General features: G+C 51.5%; 2 protein-coding genes across 4 annotated transcripts in view; one reads left to right on the top strand and one right to left on the bottom strand.

Annotated features, from left to right (window-relative positions):
• Positions 1-18,932, bottom strand: part of TBCD (tubulin folding cofactor D) — a 176,150-nt gene that overhangs the window by 106,976 nt on the left and 50,242 nt on the right. For all 3 annotated transcript variants that reach the window (XM_060290402.1, XM_060290403.1, XM_030843121.2), the window contains exons 10-13: positions 17,792-17,928; positions 17,094-17,154; positions 15,975-16,049; positions 11,111-11,205 (exon numbers count right to left, since the gene is read on the bottom strand). In XM_060290402.1, the coding sequence (XP_060146385.1) occupies positions 11,111-11,205; positions 15,975-16,049; positions 17,094-17,154; positions 17,792-17,928 (368 nt within the window). The remainder of the gene's footprint in view (positions 1-11,110; positions 11,206-15,974; positions 16,050-17,093; positions 17,155-17,791; positions 17,929-18,932) is intronic.
• ZNF750 (zinc finger protein 750) lies at positions 270-2,959 on the top strand. Its single transcript, XM_030843123.2, has 2 exons — positions 270-1,711; positions 1,851-2,959. The coding sequence occupies exons 1-2, from the start codon at positions 270-272 to the stop codon at positions 2,518-2,520; spliced, it is 2,112 nt and encodes a 703-aa protein (XP_030698983.1). The 3' UTR covers positions 2,521-2,959.

Genomic DNA, 18,932 nt, shown 5'->3' with positions numbered 1-18,932 from the left:
ACTCTGCTTCACCTCCTCCGTGACCCCGGGGTTCTTTGTTAGCCTGTTAGCTATCGTTCCAACACTAAGGCTCTGCTCCTCCATTGCAGCTCCCAGTCCCCAAATGAACGAGACTTCCCTGGTCACACCCACAGCCCGTGGAGCCGGCTTCAAGTAAAAGCACTCAGAAAGGAAAGCGAAGGAGAAGCAGTGACCTGCTTCCTTAAAAATCACCAAAGCTGAACTACGCAGGAGCCAGCAGGGCTCAGACGCCAAACCACAGAGGGAAAATGAGCCTTCTCAAAGAGCGAAAACCAAAAAAGCCACATTACATCCCCAGGCCCCCAGGAAAGCCCTTCAAGTACAAGTGTTTCCAGTGTCCCTTTACTTGCAACGAAAAGTCACATCTTTTTAATCACATGAAATACGGTCTCTGTAAAAATTCCATCACTTTAGTGTCCGAGCAAGATCACATTCCCAAGTGTTCCAAACCGAACTCTTCAGACCCTAAGCCAACCAGTCAGTCCGACCCCATGGCAAAGCCCACCTCCTCCAAGCCCGTCCCAAGTGGGCTCTCACACCTGGACACCAAGCTCCAACATGGCCTCGCCAAGGATGACATCAAGGAAAATGTGGACCTGCATGCGTGCGGGCCCCACAGGTGCCCCGGACAGAAGCCCACTCTCCACAAGGAAGCAGCACCCCTGAGTCCAGCTCCAGAAGCCACCGCGGGCACCCAGCCTGTGCTGGAAGGCACTACCCGGCCTTCAGCATTCATGCCAGTTGGCGAGCACAGACTCAAAGGGCAGGAACTCACCGAGGCTCCTGAAGCGCTGACCCTGACCCAGCCCCCTGCCAAAGCTGCCTCCTTCCACACTAAGTCTGCCTTTCATGCCCCTGGCTACGCGTGGAAAGCTGGCTCACCTTTCCTCACGCCTGAGTTTCCACATAAAATCCCATCCACAAAGGGGTTTGGTGCCACTTCGCCGTACGTGCACCCCACCATCGCAGAGTACCCGCCTCACTTTTACACAGAGCATGGACTGGCCACCATCTACTCACCGTACCTACTCGCAGGGAACTCGCCCGAGTGTGACAGCCCCCTGCTGTCCATCTACGGGGCCCAAGACCAAAGACATTTCCTGCCTCACCCAGGGCCGATCCCTAAGCACCTGAACCCAGCTCCATCCACATACGACCATTACAGATTCTTCCAGCAGTATCACTCCAATCTGCCGATTCCTTATGGATTTTATAGACCAGAGTCGGCATTTTCCTCCTACGGCCTCAGACCCCCACCCGTTGCTGGTATGTCACAAGATCAAAGCTCACACCTACTGGAAGAAGCTGCCCTGGCCTACCCGGCCTGGAGTCCATCCAAGTTAAACTCTTCCAACTCCCACAAAAAACACACAGAGTTTGAGAAAGAGAGTCCGACTCCCAAGGCTAAAGACCTCTCCAGAGATGGGCAGAGGGACACGGAAGGGACCAAAATGAGCCCACGCGCAGGCAGCGCAGCCACAGGCTCCCCGGGAAGGCCGAGCCCCACCAATTTCACGCAGACAAGCCAGCCCTGTGCCGGGCTGTGCAGCCTCTTGGACATGCCGGCCTCCGGTGCCCCAGGAAGTCTCCATCCACCAGAACAGAGCCTCACAGCCTTCAAGCCTGTCAAGAAGAACACGGAGCGCCCACATTCCCAGGCCCCAGAAAACAGAGCTGCATCTCCAGAAAGGTAAGAGAGTCCATTTTCAAAACCTCCGAAGTAATGTCTCTGGTTGTGCTTAATCAGAGGAGCTGGTACTTGCCCAAACCCCCCACGGGCAATGGCCCTCAGTAAGGTCCCTATGACTCCCTCTCTGTGTCTCTTCCAGCCTCGAGGCCGTGAACGCAGACGCTCTGGCTCAGATGGGGAGCCTGGAAGCTGCACCCTCCAGCCCAGAGGACGACTCCAGGGCAGCCCCTCTGAACCTCTCCACGAAACCAGAAGCTGAGCCGGCCACTACACACACCACTGCCTATGGAGAATTTGTGGAGCCACAGGACGCGCCCCTCAACCTCTCGGTGAAGGACCCCTGCAACGCCCTGACTTCGAGGCCCTCTGTCCGCAGCCGCCCGAGAGGGGCCGAACACGCGGCTGCCCCCACCCCCACTCCTGCTCCGCAGTCGGAGACAGCAAGTTCCGGGGCCGGGCCCGACCCCAGCTCTGTGGAGATCCCTGCGCCCCGCCCGGCTGGGAAGGCCCAGGACACACGCTCAGCTGACAGTGACGAGCAGAAGCAGACTGCGGCCGTGGCCCTCTGCCAGCTGGCGGCCTACAGCCCAGGGAACGTCGAGCCCGCTGCCCAGGAGCCTGCCTGCCAGGTAGACGCACCCACCCCCAGAGCCCCTGAGAGCCAGGAGGCTCAGTGCGACCTCAGACCCAAAGGGCAAAAGAGGACGAGCCCCAGGGATGCAGGGAAGGCCCAGCAGGGAACCAAGAAGCCAAAGCCCAGCGACACAGCCAGAGTGTTCACACTCCGGAAAAGAACGCGGGTGTCTTAGAGCCACCTCTGGCCAGCCACAGGCTGCAGCCACAAGCGCGCCTTCCGGTGCAGGCGAGACAGCAGCAAACCTCCATCTGGCCCTTGCTTTTTTATCTGGTACCTTTTTACAACGCAGTTTTCTTCTTCTCAACAAAAAAATTAAACTAAACCTGCAACTCAATTCAGTTTTGTAAATACTAAGCATGAACGCTAAAACGTGCTTCTACTTCGGGTTGTAAAATACTTGAATGACTCACACTGTAGGACCTGATGAAATGCACAGGAGCAAAAGGTAACTTTTAGGTGTGAGCATCTTGGAGGGAATCTCTTTAAAACATTTTCTTATAAATATCTCAGCACTAGAACAAATCGTTTTAACTGTTTTTCTATTAAATCTACTGTGTGTTTTGAAGTAAATAACAATTACTGGGGGAAAATGCCAGGCAAAGACGTTTCCAGTACTAGCATTCAAGTTCTGTGTGTAAAAACACTGTGATTTGTTATGACTGAACAATACACAGACAGCAAGAGGCTATTTATACAAGTAATTTATTTCCATTGGGGAGAATGCATTGCTGGGGAAGCTATTCTCAACATGCTCTGTCTTCACAACTCATTCAGACTCGTTTTCCACTTCCTAAAATGATGTATATGTCGCTAATTTTCCAATGAACTCATAGGTGAACTTTAAGGATACATAAAAAGAAGACAAGCATAAACTCTGTGTTATACAATATTTTGCCACAATAAATAAACTCAATGAAAAAGAGAAAAGAGCTGAGGCAGCAATTAAAACTGAGGACGAGGGTACACCTGTGTGTGCATGTGAGGGCGTGTGCATGTGTCTGCTGTCCACCGGTAGTCATCGAGCCCGGGGGAGTGCAGGCATCCGGGGGCACCTCTGGAGACCAAGCGTACAGGGCCTGGCTTCACAAGGGCCCTTCCCCACTGTTCAGAGGGTGTTTCTCAGCAATGCACTGCCTGGGAGCGGGGCAGGGGGTCAAGAAAGGGCCTGGAAACAGTGGCGCCGAGCTGAGCTGACTGGGTGAACCCTCTCTCCACAAGATGGGCAGTTTCAACTCACACTTTGACCAGAACAGAGGTGGTCCCAATAGAGCCATCCAATGAGCGTTCAAAGAAAAAGCACTGCTAAAGCTAACGCCTGCCGTTCCCAGTGACGTGCACATACAAGGTCTCTCAGTGCTCAGAGCTAAAAATTAAAAATTTTTAAATAAAAAGTTGATCTGGAACCTTGCCTTGTTCTAGATATAAGCACTACTCACCAAAAGATAGCCTGAACTAAAAACCCATCTTGTTAATAAGTTGCATTCCAATAAAATGTTATTTTCGGTTGTTTTGATCAAGTTTGTACTAATAACTAATCCTGTAAAAACTCGATCTAGAAAACTTAAATACTTACTACCTTTTGGCAGAACAAAATGTAAGAGTTAAAGTTTGCATTCACAGACATCCTCTTGCTGAAGATACTTGACAGGGAGATCAGCAAAAGATTCTCAAGCACAGAAACCTGTTACATTAAGGAAAAATTCTCTAGGAAAAGTAAATGGAAATACAGGTTCAAGGAGATAAAGAATAAAATCCCTGCATTTTAGATGGAGGATGGTGGATTCCAAGGTACCATGATGACTGGATTCCACCAGACATATTTAAAACAGTGATACAGTAGCTTTGTTTTAAAATGACACTATTCGGTATGGCAAATAACCTGCCTTGCAGCAAGTTAAATTTATACAAAACCACTGATATCAACTCACAGGAGGGATGCAGAGCTTGTCATATTCTTTTAGGGCAAATAGGAGGCCGTTGTTACAAACTGCCCCTAAACCATCCAGGATGGCCCACGAGCCCCTGCCGCCCATCCGAGGTGTGCCTGCAGACAGACACCACTAATCCAATGCGTGCACTGTCACGACCAGAAACCGATGCATACCTGTGCAGCCTTCACTGGCATGCCTGGGCTCTCCTTTTTTTATATACCAATATGCTTTGACAAAGACCAAAAACAGGGTACCCCTGCTTTCCAGCAAGTCCATACCCTGTGGGAAGCAGAGCCAGGCCTCAGAAGCCTCCAGGATTGGGACCCAAAGCCTCACGCCCTAGAGACAAGCTCTCGCCTTGTGCCTTACACACAAGAACATAAACCTTCCGGGGCCCAAAGATTCTGAGGACACTGTTTTATAGCTCACCCAAAACTGTCCGCCACCATCTTAAGTGACAAGAAGAGGAACCAGAGATGGTAAACAACTGTCCGGTCTCCTGCAACCACACAGGCCGGGAGCCCAGCACTGCCTGCAGATGTTCACGGTGGAGCCATATGTGTGCCTTCAGCCCTGTGGACTCCTCCCGCCTAATGCAATTCCTCCAAAAGGTCACCTGCATGCACACAGCCGCAGAAACCATGCAGGCTCTCTGTAACTATCCTTACAAGCACAATGGGGTCTGAGATCTTTGTAACAAAAAAAAAGAAAAGAAACCAGTCTTGGTGGTTTTTCAATGACAGTACCTTTCTCCATTCACATATAACCCGACTTCAGAGCTGGAAGTTTCTAACCTTTACATACAAAAAGCGATAAACCCTCAAAAAGTTAAATACAGAATTACCGTGTAACCCAGCAATTCCACTCCTAGGCATACACCTAAAAGAAATGAAAACAGGGATTCAAACAGATACGTGCACCCAATGTTCATTAGCAGCATTATTCACAATAGTGAAAAAATGGAAATAACCCAAGTATCCACTGACAGATGAACAGATAACTAACAGGTGGTCCATCCACACAAAGGAAAATTATTCAGCCATAAAAAGGAATGAAGTTGTGGCACAAGCTACAACATGAACTTAACCTTGAAATTCTGAGTAAGGGACTTCCCTGTTGGCACAGTGGTTGAGAGTCCGCCTGCCGATGCAGGGGACGTGGGTTCGTGCCCCGGTCTGGGAAGATCGCACATGTCGCGGAGCAGCTGGGCCCGTGAGCCATGGCTGCTGAGCCTGTGCATCCGGAGCCTGTGCTCCGCAACAGGAGAGGCCACAACAGTGAGAGGCCTGCGTACCACAAAAAAAAAAAAAAGACTCTGCGCTCCCAATGCAGGGGGCCCGGGCTCAATCCCTGGTCAGGGAACTAAATCCCACATGCATGCTGCAACTAAGAGTTCGCATGCCACAATTAAGGAGCCCACGAGCCACAACTAAGGAGCCCACCTGCCGCAACTAAGACCCAGTGTAACCAAATAAATAAGTAAACAAATAAATAAAAATAAATACAAAAATTTAAAAAAAAAGAAATTCTGAATGAAGTCAGACACAAAGGACAAATCTTGCATGATTCCACTTATATGAGGTTCTCCAGAGCAGGCAAACTCACAGAGGCAGATAGATTCATGGATATCAGGGCTGAGGGGAGGGGAAGGGGGAATTAGTGTTTAAGGGGGACAGAGTTTCTGTTTGGGAACATGAAAAGTTTTGGAAATAGATGGTGATAGTAATGGTTGTACAACATCGTAAATGTAGCTTATGCCACTGAATCGTACACTTAAACATCATTAACATGGCAGATTTCTATGTCGTATATATTTTAAAATGTTTTTTAAAAATTAATAGTGTAATAGACTAAAGCCATTGACTTAGATACTTAAAATAGGTCAACTGTATGTTAGGTGAACTATATATCCCAATAAAGCTGAAAATAACCTCTAAAAGGATCCTTGAATTCACACTGAAGAAAACGAAAGTACTAACAAGCCCCTTTGCAACAGTCTCACCAGCAGCCCACAGCCATCTACCCCTACCCCTGGTTTAATCTTCGACCAAAACACTCCGCTCCCAAGGGCGGGAGAGGGCTGAGTATGAAATGAAGCACACACACACACTTTCACTCAAGGAGAAAAGCATTTTAATAGAGAAAAACACAACTCCCACTCCACACACTAAGCCACAGACGTCACATTACGGCTGTCACTTTTCTTACAGGCTGGAATGTCCAAACAGCTCAAAACTGCACAAAGGTTAAAAATCAGGGAAGTGCACAATCATCAGGAGAATGGGAAGGTGCCAGGAGGGGTCAGGAGCAGTGAAGAGTGGGAACCCAGGCACAAAGGACCATGGGGAGGGACTGGTCGGGAGACAAGAGAGGTCAGCACTCTGCAAATGAAGGCTGTGGCCACAGCCAGGACTCACCCACCGGCGCCGGCTGACCCCAGGCCCCACAGCCACTCTACCAGGGAGGCGGTGCGGCAGCCACAAGTTGCAGCCCCTTCCAGAAAGACAGGAATGCCTCTGAGGCTGACTTTGGCTTGAGGACCACCCCCCCCAGAAGCCCTTCCTTAGACCACACAGCCCACCAGGACACCGCCACCCATACCCCAGCCCCACAGCTCTCGGGGTCAGACGGTGGCTCTGCCACCCTTACCAGCATTTCCCTAATAACTGCACAGTTCATCCTGTCTTGGTATCTTCTCAGAGTACCCAGACTAACGCTAGAATGCTATTCAGAGGCTACTTTTTGGATGATGTCTCAGAATACAGCCAAGTAGGGAGCGCCACGAATTGGTCCCTCCACCAAACCAACCAGTAAGCTGGCAAAAACAGAGAGAATCAAGTTTTTCAGCACTCTGGAATCTAATCAAAAACCTGCCACAACCAGGGGAGTGCTTAGTGAAGGAGGAGGCTACTAAATTTCAGCATTTAAGAAACCTCTAGGGACCTCCCTGGTGGCACAGTGTTTAACAATCCGCCTGCCAATGCAGGTGACACAAGTTTGATCCCTGGTCCAGGAAGATCCCACATGCCGCAGAGCAACTAAGCCCACGAGCCACAACTACTGAGCCCACGTACCACATCTACGGAAGCCTGCGCGCTCTAGGGCCCGCGTGCCGCAACTACTGAGCCTGTGTGCCGCAATTACCGGAGCGCACGCACCTAGAGCCCATGCTCTGCAATGAGAGAAGCCACCACAATGAGAAGCCTGCACACCGCAATAAACAGTAGCCTCCGCCCACCGCAACTAGAGAAAGCCCACGCACAGCAACAAAGACCCAATGCAGCCATAAGAAAAAAAGAAAAAGAAACCTCTGTTAGGTCACTGGCTAAATGCTAAGATAACAGAACAGAGACTTCAGTGACCAAACATAACAGGGAATACAGTCGTTGCAAAAAAAAGGTCTGGAAAAAGTCACTAAATAAAGAGATGACTAACAGTCTTCAACAGCAACAGCAGCAAACTGCTGGCAAGGGAGGAGAACCTGATTTCCAGAGTTATAATATAATAAAATGTCAGAATGTCCAGTTTTCAACCAAAAAATAACAAGGCACATGAAGAAACAGAAAACTATGGTCCATTCACAGGAAGAAAAAGAAATTGACAGAAACCACCCCTGAGGAAGGCTAGACAGTGTCTTACAAGACAAATACCCTAAATCAATTTTCTCAAATAAGCTCCAAGAGCTAAAGGAAACAAGAGAACAATGTCTGTAAAAACACAGAATGTCAATAAAGAGACAGACTATAATAGAGATCACAAAGAAATTCCGGAACTGAAAATAGAGTAACTGAAATGAAAAATTCAGCTGAGGAAGGAGAACAACAGCAGATCTGAGCAGGCAGAAGGAAGGACCAGAGAACCTGAAGACAGGGCAATCCAAACTATCCAGTCTGAGGAGCAGGAGAAAAGAGAGTAAAGAAAAATGAACAGTAAGTGTTAGACCCATCACCTCTGGAGCCTACTCCAGGACAAGACCACTGTCGCCTGCACGATCTCTCCCAGGCAGGAGACAGCACAGCTCCACGACCCACTGGCCACGCAAAAGGTCTGCAGAGAGGCTCAACTCATGCGGAGGGCACCACAGGCAAGAGGCGGCCAGCCACTCAAGTGAAGATCATGGGCCAACTCACCGTATGTGACATCTCAGTTTTTTGGCCACAGCTTGACACTTTTCATCTACAACAACAACAACCACCATGCACTCTCATTCTGGCTGCTTGTGGTTGGTGGACACTGCTGACATCGTGAGATACGACAGACACACACATGCCAGTGGGTCTCAGGCATGAAAAGCAGAGAGAGCGCTTTGGTCTCCTTCAAGTTAAACTGGAGTTGGCACCACACAGGCGGAGACTTCATCTTGACCCACCACACCCTCACATACCCACACACCCTCACACATCTATTTTCACAAATAAATGTGTAAGTCACTTAGGATGGAACAAGAGTAAATAAAAGCACAGTAGTACATCTCTGTGGCCTTGGGGTAGGCAATGACTTGTTAGATATGACACCAGGGGCACAAGCAACAAAAGAGAAGACTGATAACCAGACTTAAAACTTACAACTTCAGTGCATCAAACAATACCATCGGAAAAGTGACAAGACAACCACAGAGGAGAGAAAATATCCACAAATCATACATCTGATAAAAGACATATCTGTAAAGAACTCACAACAATAAAAAGACAAATAATCCAATTTTTTAAATTAGCAAAGGACGTGAATAGACATTTTGCCAATGAACATATCCAAATGGCCAAGAAGCACATGAAAAGATGCTCAACACCATTAGTCAGCAGGGAGATGCGAATCAAAACCACAGTAAGATACCACTTTACACCCACTAGGATGGCTATTTTCAAAAACAAAAAAAAACAGAGAAAAACAAGTGTTGGAGAGGATGTGTGGAAACTGGAACCCTCATACGCAGCTGGAGGAATGTAAAGTGGTACAACCATTTTGGAAAAGGGTTTGCAGTTCCTCAAAAAGTTCAAGACAGATTTAGCATGTGATCCAGCAATTCCACTCATAGGTCTATACCCAAGAGAACTCAAATCACATGTCCACACAAAAACTTGTATGCAAATGTTCAGGGCAGCATTCTTCATAATCACCAAAGGTGAAAACCCAAATGTCCATCAACGATGACGGGATAAACAATGTGTATCCATACAATGGAATATTATTCAGCCACAAAAAGGAATGAAGCACCACTGCTACGTGGTGCAGTAGGGATGAATGTTAAAAACACTACCCCAGGGCTTCCCTGGTGGCGCAGTGGTTGAGAGTCCGCCTGCCGATGCAGGGGACACGGGTTCGTGTCCCGGTGCAGGAGGATCCCACGTGCTGCAGAGCGGCTGGGCCCGTGGGCCGTGGCCGCTGAGCCTGCGCGACCAGAGCCTGTGCTCCGCAACGGGAGAGGCCACAGTGGTGAGAGGCCCACGTACCGCAAAAAAAAAAACATTACACTAAGTGAAAGAGGTCAGACAAGGAAGACCACTACTGGAGATTCCATTTACATAAAGTGTCCAGAAAAGGCAAAGTTACAGAGACAGAAAAAGATCAGTGGTTGTCTAGGGCTGGTGGTGTTGAGGGAAAATGGGGAATGACTTTTCCTGAGTATAGGGTTTCTTTGAGGGAAAATGAGATTAGATTAAGATGGTGGTTGCACAACTCTGTAAATATACTATAAACCACTGAACTGAACACTTTAAATGGGTGAACTTTATGGTATATAAATCATATCTCAGGGATTTCCCTGGCGGTGCAGTGGGTAAGACTCCGCACTCCCAATGCAGGGGGCCCGGGTTTGATCCCTGGTCAGGGAACTAGACCCCAAATGCGTGCTGCAACTAAGAGTTCGCATGCCACAACTGGGAGCCCACATGCCACAACTAACGAGCCCTGGAGCCGCAACTAACGAGCCCACGGGCTGCAACTAAGACCTAGCGCAACCAAATAAACAAATATTTTTTTAAAAATCGTATCTCAGTAAAGCTGCTACAAGAATAAGCAGAAAGAGCCCATAGAAACCAAGGGTCCTCTGCCCTGCTTGTGCTTCACAACGCCAAGCACACAGCCAGCACCTGCAATACCCCCACAACTCAGCTGCTGAGCTGCACTCTTCTTTGCACAGACGTCCTTGTTCCGTACAGAAGTCGCCCTCGGGGTACATGGCGTCTTTGGTGACACACTCCTGCACAGGGCCCTCTCCATCCTTCACAGGCATCCCTCCCTTCTGTCCACAGAGGCACAGCGGGCGGCTCCCAGGGACACCCACCACAGACAAGCGCCCCCATGCGGCCGGGCCCGAGAGCTGGCACGCACAGGCCTGGAGTTCGGTGGTCTATCTGCACCAGCTGCACTGTGCCCCTGCTCAGGCCCACTGCCGAGCTTCCTCCCCATCCCCTCACTGGCGTAAGCCTTGTTCCCAAAAATCATGATGTCACCCCAGGGGCTAAGCACAGTGGCAGTGCACACATTCTTAATGGGCAATAGCACCCTCACGAAGGTGAAACTGGTTCTGGGGGACAAGACAATCTCAGACATCACAACAGCTCGCGGCCCTCCAAATCCAGACCTACAGTGTACGTGTGCTATTAAACTTTCACAGCAGGGAGAAGAGGCATCAGGAATCAGAAAGGCCAACATAAGAAAGAAAGCTGAGAGCACAGGTCTGGAGGGCTCTCTCCTGCAACACTCATGATGGTCAGGGAGGGCAGAGGCGTGGTATGTGCTGACAGCCGGCCACACTGGGGAGGGGGCCGGATGAAGCACCTCGACACGCATAAATGGTCTTGACCAGACAAAACTGAGCTTCATACTCACCGTCCGGGAGTCGGGAAGGGAGCAACAGGCCTCGTCTGCTCAGTTCCGCCAGCGCCAGACACCCGCCATGCCAGGCGTTGTCTGTCTCCTGGAAACTGAAAGCACAAAGAGCCTGAGACCCAGCACGATGCCCCCCACAGCCCAGAGTGAAAGTCCACCCCCGGGCCAAAAGCCTCACTAAAACCCTGAGTGAGTTTATAAAATATCAGTCAGTAACGAGATAAAGTACTCCAAATCAGCTGAAGATAACGGCCATGTTCAGGTCTCCGGAGAATGAGTAAAAATCCTGGGTCAGCCTCACACACCCCAGGAAGAGTAGCCCACACACGTGCCCACTGTACCTTCGGGCCAGAGCAGCTAGCTCTCTCAGCCGTTTAAGCAGTTGCGCCGCTCAAGAAACGCTGGGCTTACAACACAGTGACTACACCAAATGAAGGTTAGGAAAATGTTCACAGGAAGGGCAAGGAGACCCCCTTTTCATGGAGCCCCTGCTGGCTTGAATGATGAATATTGAGATTAGGAAGTTAGAATCAAACAGCATATACAGAACTTGTTTTGTACTGTTTGAAACAGACTTTCAATAAACAACTGAAAAGCCAGTCAACTCATAAGCAAAATTTCGTATTTAATAAAAAATTCCTGAAGTGGTTTGGAAGCTCTCATGTTTAAAGGTGCAGCTCTGGCATAATAACTAGCGAGAATAACCCTTTCTTACATCAACAACTGCTTCTTACATCAATAACTGTTCTGAGAGTTTCCACGCCTGGCTGCCAAAATAAACATGGAAATATACTTCACCCAAAAAACCAGAGAAATTACAGGACTCTTTCCAATTCTGAATAAATTAATTTGATGGCAAAGAAATGTTTAGGAAAACCAAATAAATTGCATCACTGGCTGGCAACAAACGCACGAATACTCAGATAGGATAGAAGTTAGGCTTATCTTTTCACTCAAAATACACTTAGCAGTGTCTCCCACGTGCCAGGCCCTGCTCTGGGCTCTGCGGAGACACGCTGACCAAGACAGACACAAAAGCTGCCCTGGACCTCGCCAGCAACCAGTGACTCAATTCCAATTATAACTTTCTTAAGTTCCAGATGTTTATCAAATGTCTGTCCCAAAGACTATATGACCGTTGCCACAATTTAATATTGCACTTTGTGTACTTCAGGATTTCAGTTGGAGAGAAGTGCTTTCTGCTTTCCATAAAAGATTTAATAACATTTGGAAGAACCTGATAAAAGGTCAGCAGTACGATGACTCACTTATCACTAAAACAATCGCCAGTCACGCCATCGTTTCTCAACTAAACGTGTGTGCGCTGTAGCTTGTCAACAGCTGTGGACGGTGCAGGACCTTGCGTCAGGCTGTAAAATGCCTGTGGCCCAAGGCGGCCGAGGAGGACCACGGTGTGCTGCCTGCACTGCTGCCTCTGCTCTGCCCACTCCAGGAGGACGTGGACCCTCTCCAAGGCCAACCTGCACAGCGGGGATGGACGCAGACACTAGGACGCAGAGTACTGAGTACCGCCAGAGTGCCCAGTGCCTGAGGGCAAGCTCCTGTCCCAGAGCCAAGCCCCAGACGACCATGGGAGGGCCCGGGGTCTCAGAGGAGTGGAGACAACAGCAAACAGAAGGGCCGAGACAGCAGGCTCAGGAGAGAGGGGCCAAGATGGGCTCAGGGCCACTGGCCTCCCATCGGCAAGGGCACCCAATGAGGACCATCTGGAAGAGCAGAGTGGGGCGGCGTGGAGGGCGTGGGATGAGCGAAGAAGACGTTCTTATCCTTCCACCCACCTCATACCCACTGTCCCTAGAAGGACACGGAGAAAGGGGGACGGTGCGTGCAGGGTGCAGAGCAGAGGAGGACACCCCATCACTTTCATCTCCTTCTGAACTTTTAACTGCAAACAGCACTAGAACTCAAGGAAAAGCCTGGGAAGGAGCCGTGAAGAGCATTTCCTGCTGAGAGGGGGCTGCTCCCGCGGCCACAGCAGCACCACCATGGCACACCCAGGACCCAGGCCGCAGGGCTGAGGCCCGTCTGCTGACTGGAGAAACCCGCGGGCTCAGTGCAGATGCCAGACACAGAGGACCCGGCAAGGCCTCCCGGGGCAGGCTGCTTGCACCCACCCTGGACTGGTGGGTCTGGGCACCATCTCTGGGATCCTGTCCTGAGGCCATCGAGGGGCTAACGCGTGGTTTTCTAAGTGGTGGGAGGGGTAGGGGAGTGCAGGTACTGAAGGGCACCTGCACATTCTGGGGCGGGACCTGGGAGGGGAGCACAGGGCCTGAGGAGGTCCTCTGGGGCTCAGTGGGAGGCCCCAGCCACATAATCTGGCCCAGAAACAGAAAGGGAGCAAGGTAACAGTCCCAGGAGTCGGGTGTTCTTACATGTAAAGGAATTAATGTCCTATTTCTGACCCACTGCAGAAATGGCTGGCAGCTCACCACATACCCCAGGAGGACATAGAAGGAGGAAGGAGACCAGAGCGGCCTCTGTGCTGGGTCGCCAGCCGGCCCGGCCACCCTGCCAACCTCACACCCCAGCCCAGCTGGTACCTGCTTCTCCCGGCTGCGCTGACTCCTTTCTATGGCCTGTTCTGCAATCAGGAGTTTCACGCCCACTGTGTGAGGTCCTGTCCAGGGAAAGACTGCCTCCCCGAGGGCCCACTCAGGCCCCTTCACTCAATGTTGCATTGGGCTTCTGGCCTTGGGAATCTGGAGCAGTGAGACCATTTCTACCCTCCACAACCCAGACACAAAGATCAGAGGAATTCATTAAAACGACAAAATAAAGGCAAAGCAGCATTTGGAGATTAACTAGGACGAGTGAAACTGGACTAAGGTTGCAGGCCGAGAGCAAGGAACATACATCTGACCAGAGAAGCATGTTTTGGGAGACAAGATGCTAGCATTCAGGGGAGACACGTTGGGGTGAAGGGCTCACAGCCCTTGAGGCAGAGGCACAGCGGCTAGAGAAGTAACAGGGTTTGAGAGCCGGACGGAAGGGGACCCAGGAGCGCATGGGAGGGGAGACTGCAGAAGGAGCAGCAGAAGGAAGGGCTGGACAAAGATGGCTTCAAATAGCCAGAGTGCTGTGCAGAAACTCTAAGGAAGGAAAGAGGAAAGCGAAGCGCTTGAGGCAGACAGCCACCCCAGGGGTAGGGGCTGGGAGGAAAGGCCGGAGGCCCTGGCTCCTCCATCCTCCCAAACCCCCCGCGCCCCTGGCTGCCCTGAACCCACACCTCTTCACCCAGGACCAGTGGGGTGCCCGTGTCATCTCATGCCCATCAGCAAGCCCCCGAAAAAGAACTCCAGGAAGACACTCTACAACAAGCCAGCAGAGTCATCGTGCAGACCCACGGTTCTACAGAGTCCCGCGAAGCAGCACGTGTCTCCTGCCACAAGAAGACACAGTGGCCACACATGCAACATTACTCTGAAACAGTAGTGTGAAACTGTTTCCTGCAGTCCTTAAACCTCACCAATCAGGCTCGGGGCCCAGGGCAGGAGAAGCCCACGCCCCTGGGACCCCGTGGGCCAGCTTGGTGACCGAGGCCTGAGTGCCCATGAACACCAATAGCACAGCTCTCACACGCATGGGGGCACCAAGAAGAGAAGCAACCGGCTGACAAGGGTGGGACCACAAATGGGGGCCGAACACAACACCCATTCTCAAATCACCTGCTTCTGAAAGCAAGGGGCAAGCAGAGCAAGAGTCCTCGTGAGCAGCTGCACTAACGCGGCCCCCCCAGCCCACCTGAACTGCACTAACGCGGCCTCCCCCCAGCCCACCTGCGCTGCACTAACGCAGCCCCCCCCCAGCCCACCTGCACTGCACTAACGCAGCCCCCCCCAGCCCACCTGCGCTGCACTAACGCAGCCCCCCCAGCCCACCTGCACTGCACTAACGCAGCCCCCCCCAGCCCACCTGCGCTGCACTAACGCAGCCCCCCCCAGCCCACCTGCACTGCACTAACGCAGCCCCCCCCAGCCCACCTGCACTGCACTAACGCGGCCCCCCCCCCTCAGCCCACCTGCGCTGCACTAACGCGGCCCCCCTCAGCCCACCTGCGCTGCTCGGGGCTCTGCCCTTTGCCCCTCGCCTGCAGGCCCCAGGCTCAAACTCCCACACCTGCCACCTGCACCTCCCGGCCCACACCTGCACCTCGGGCAGGCCGCGGGTCCCCAGGATCCCCTGAGAGGTGAGGACGGATGCAGCACAACCACTGGCACATGTGGCTATGAGATTTAAATCTGATGAAATTAAATAAAATTTGGAATTCAGACCTCAGTCACACTAGCCTCTTTTAAGATCTCAACAGCCCCAGATCTAGAACAGGCCGTCATCACAGAAAACTCTCTCGGACAGAGCAGCCCTGGTTTCATTCCAATGAAAACAGGTTTCCTTGAAGGATACGTTTCTATGTGTGGACACGCGCAAAACTGATCTCCTTAAGGTTTTTAAATGTAACGGAGCCTCAGCTGACAAAAGAAATATATCAGGGTGGGATGAATTGGGAGATTAGGATTAACATATATACTAATATGTATAAAATAGACAACTAATGTATAGCACAAGGAGCTCCACTTCACTGTACAGTAGAAACTAACACAACATTGTAAAACAACTATACCCCAATTTTTTTTAAAAAAAGATGTATTAGGGGCACACGCGTGCACACACACACACACAAGAAATATACTAGAGTCCTCAAATTTAACTTCAAAAGGAAAAGAAATGGCTTCAGAGAATCTGATAACTAGCTCAACTGAAAGAAAACGTAGGAGGAAGTAAGGAAAGAAAAGCCACTGCTCTTACCCAGAAACACATCTACCCCTCTGATCTCCCCACATACCTGAAACAGTCCAGCACAGACCCGGCCACATCATCCGCCAGCTCTTTGGGAAGTCTTCCAGCCAACCTACCGATTCTGAAAAGCAGAAGCAACGTCGTCAGCATCAGCAGCCCGTCGAGGGCACACGCTACACTAGGAACGTCCCGAGTAACTGTCCTTCTCTCCAGAGGATGGCAAAGAGGCTGATTCTGCTCCATAAAAGCCACCTGCCCCATCAGGGAGCCCATCACACTGACATACAGAGACAGGACAGGCATCTGGGGGACCAAGGCAAAGGGAGCCCACAGGGCAGGTGCACTTCTCAGACAGTCAACGGCTCCCAGCTCAGGCCACCAAGGTCCATCCCCTGCTGCATGCCAACCGGGCCAGCTTCCATCAAGTCACTGCCCAGGCTGGGTCCCGGCCAGCGGCGCCCCAGAAAGGCCCACCCTCCCAGCCCATCGTACTCCAAGCAGACAAGACTTTGGGCTCCGAGGTTGGCCAAAAGCCCCCGTGTGAGCCTCCTCTCCCCGGCATTCGCTATGTGAGTGGATTGGCAAGGACACCCGTAACCTCTGTGGGGAGGGCCCACGGGCACCTTCACCCATTTTCCTTTTCTCCACAACATCTCCTTTGTACTCTGTCCCCTAACCCGCCCTGGCCCCACTGCGTGTGCTGGGGCGCCTGTGTTGGCTGTTCCCTCAGGCATAGCAGAGGGGGATGCCAGCCCCTCCTGGGGGCTCTGGAATCAAGTGAGGCCGTGCAGCATCTGCTCTCTACATGGGGGGCCGCCCCTGGCTGTGGAGGCAGGAGGTGGGGGTCGTGGCAGTGAGGACGTGAGGAGCAAGGAAAGGAACACCTGAAGGTAAAAAAGGCAAACGTGCTCATTCCAGCCAGAAGGGCAAGAACATGAAGAAGCCACTGACCAACCTCAGTGATTTTCTTGAAAATTAGAACAAAAAGCAGTAAATGTAAATTAGGAAAAAATCATTCTACCTTTTAAAACTCTGGGAGCTGTTTGCAGCCCTCCAATTCCACAGGAAGTACTGAATGTTTAAGGAGACTCAGTAGACCTGCAGGCATCTGGGGCATAAGCTGTGAGCCCCCAGCCCAGCCCCCCGACCAAGTGCAGTCACCTACCCTTTGGCCGCAGACCACCGCACAATCGTGTCCTTGTCCTTCAGCCCAACCAGCAGCTGCTCTGGAAGAACACAGGAAGGCCGGTCTGTGAGCCCCACGGAACCACCCAGAGTTTTAGATGAGCTCTCAGTTCCCAGCTTTAAGGTAACCCACCCTGCACACCACTCAAAACAGTACCATAAAGGCAATTACATGAAGAATCTCAATTCTAATCACAATAAAAGGACATTTCCTTCTGTATGTCTTTAAGTCATCACTTAAGGGCAATTTCTGTCTTAGCTCCTAACAGTCACTGGGCAGAGAGCACCAGCGAGGAAGGCCAGAGGCCGATGAGGGAGGCTTCCCAGAGAAACCAGCTTCTGCCAGAGGCTGCAGAGAGCAGCTCTCCTAGGGACAGGGTCTGAGAAATGCTCAGCCTCTAGGAAAGGCCACACAGAGGGCTCCCAAGCAGTACAGGCCTTGCAAGCCGGTCAGTGGAAGCCCTGGTGGAGGGCACATGGCAGCACAGGAAGCCTGATGCAGAGGCAGGACGGAGCCTGTGGAGGTGCACAGGTGCACTGCGACCAGGGCGGTCTAGGGCCGCAACGGGGGGCGGGGAGACAGCAGATGCACACAGCCCCAGGCTCACCTCCCACCCTGCAAAGACCAGAGGTGGGGCCAGGTCCCCTGCAGGTCGAGATGAGGTGGCCCCCACTCACCTATCACGCTCTCCACCTCCTCGGGGACGTCGTCCTCTCCGTCGCTGTCAGGGGTCTCGGTCTGTATCCCTGGATCTCTAGGACTCTGGACACTCAGCTGCAGGCCCGCAACCAAGGAGCGGCAGCCACGCTGGTACCTGCAAGAAGCAAACAAACACACCTCAGACCTGCTGCGACAACTTGGAGCTAGAAGATCCTGATGACTGAACTCAACAATTCAGTGTCACTGTGAAAATTCCATGTGCTTTACAGGTACAGGATGGACAGGAAGGAAACTGAGCAGTAACTGTCACCAGCATGGATTGTCAAGGAAGATGACAACCTCATCTGAGCCACAGAACATAGATTCACCTTCTAGATGACTCAGAAACCCTCACGTGTTGGAAAGCTTTCTTAGCAGAAAGGCAGGTGACAAAGCGTGACAACAAGAATGCACCCAACAGGGCTTCCCTGGTAGCACAGTGCTTAAGAACCCGCCTGCCAATGCAGGGGACACGGGTTCGAGCCCTGGTCCAGGAAGATCCCACATGCCGCGGAGCAACTAAGCCCATGAGCCACAACTACTGAGCCTGTGCTCTAGAGCCCATAAGCCACAAGTACTGGAGCCTGCGCTCTAGAGCCCGTGAGCTACAACTACTAAAGCCTGTGTACCTAGAGCCTGTACTCCACAACAAGGGAAGCCACTGCAACGAGAAGCCCGCACACCGCAACGAAGAGTAGCCCCTGCTCGCCACAACTAGAGAAAGCTGGTGCGCAGCTACGAAGACCCAATGCAGCCAAAAATAAATAAATAAAAATAAATTTAAAATTTTTTTAATTATTTTTTTAAAAAAAGAATGCACCCAACAGAAATGGCAGGGAGGGCACGTTTGAACCCACTGGCCTTGGCCTTATTTCCACAGGCTCTGCCTCCAGGTCCCACCTGAGCAGAGCCCCACCCCCTGTCTCCGGGCCAGATGCCTGCCTTCCACACCAGGGGCCACAGCTGGTCCATGCCAGCTCCCACAGATCCTGCCTCCTGAATGGCTCTCACCACTTCCTGCCGCCCACACCCGCCTCCCCACCTGCTGAGGCCACCAGCATCATCTCCTGCAGCGCCATGAAGGGGCCAGTAGCACACGCCAGCTCAGCTGTCTGACTG

The sequence above is a fragment of the Globicephala melas genome, chromosome 20 (assembly GCF_963455315.2).
Source record: "Globicephala melas chromosome 20, mGloMel1.2, whole genome shotgun sequence".
Lineage (NCBI taxonomy): Eukaryota > Metazoa > Chordata > Mammalia > Artiodactyla > Delphinidae > Globicephala > Globicephala melas.
This window is presented reverse-complemented; position numbering and strand designations above follow the sequence as displayed.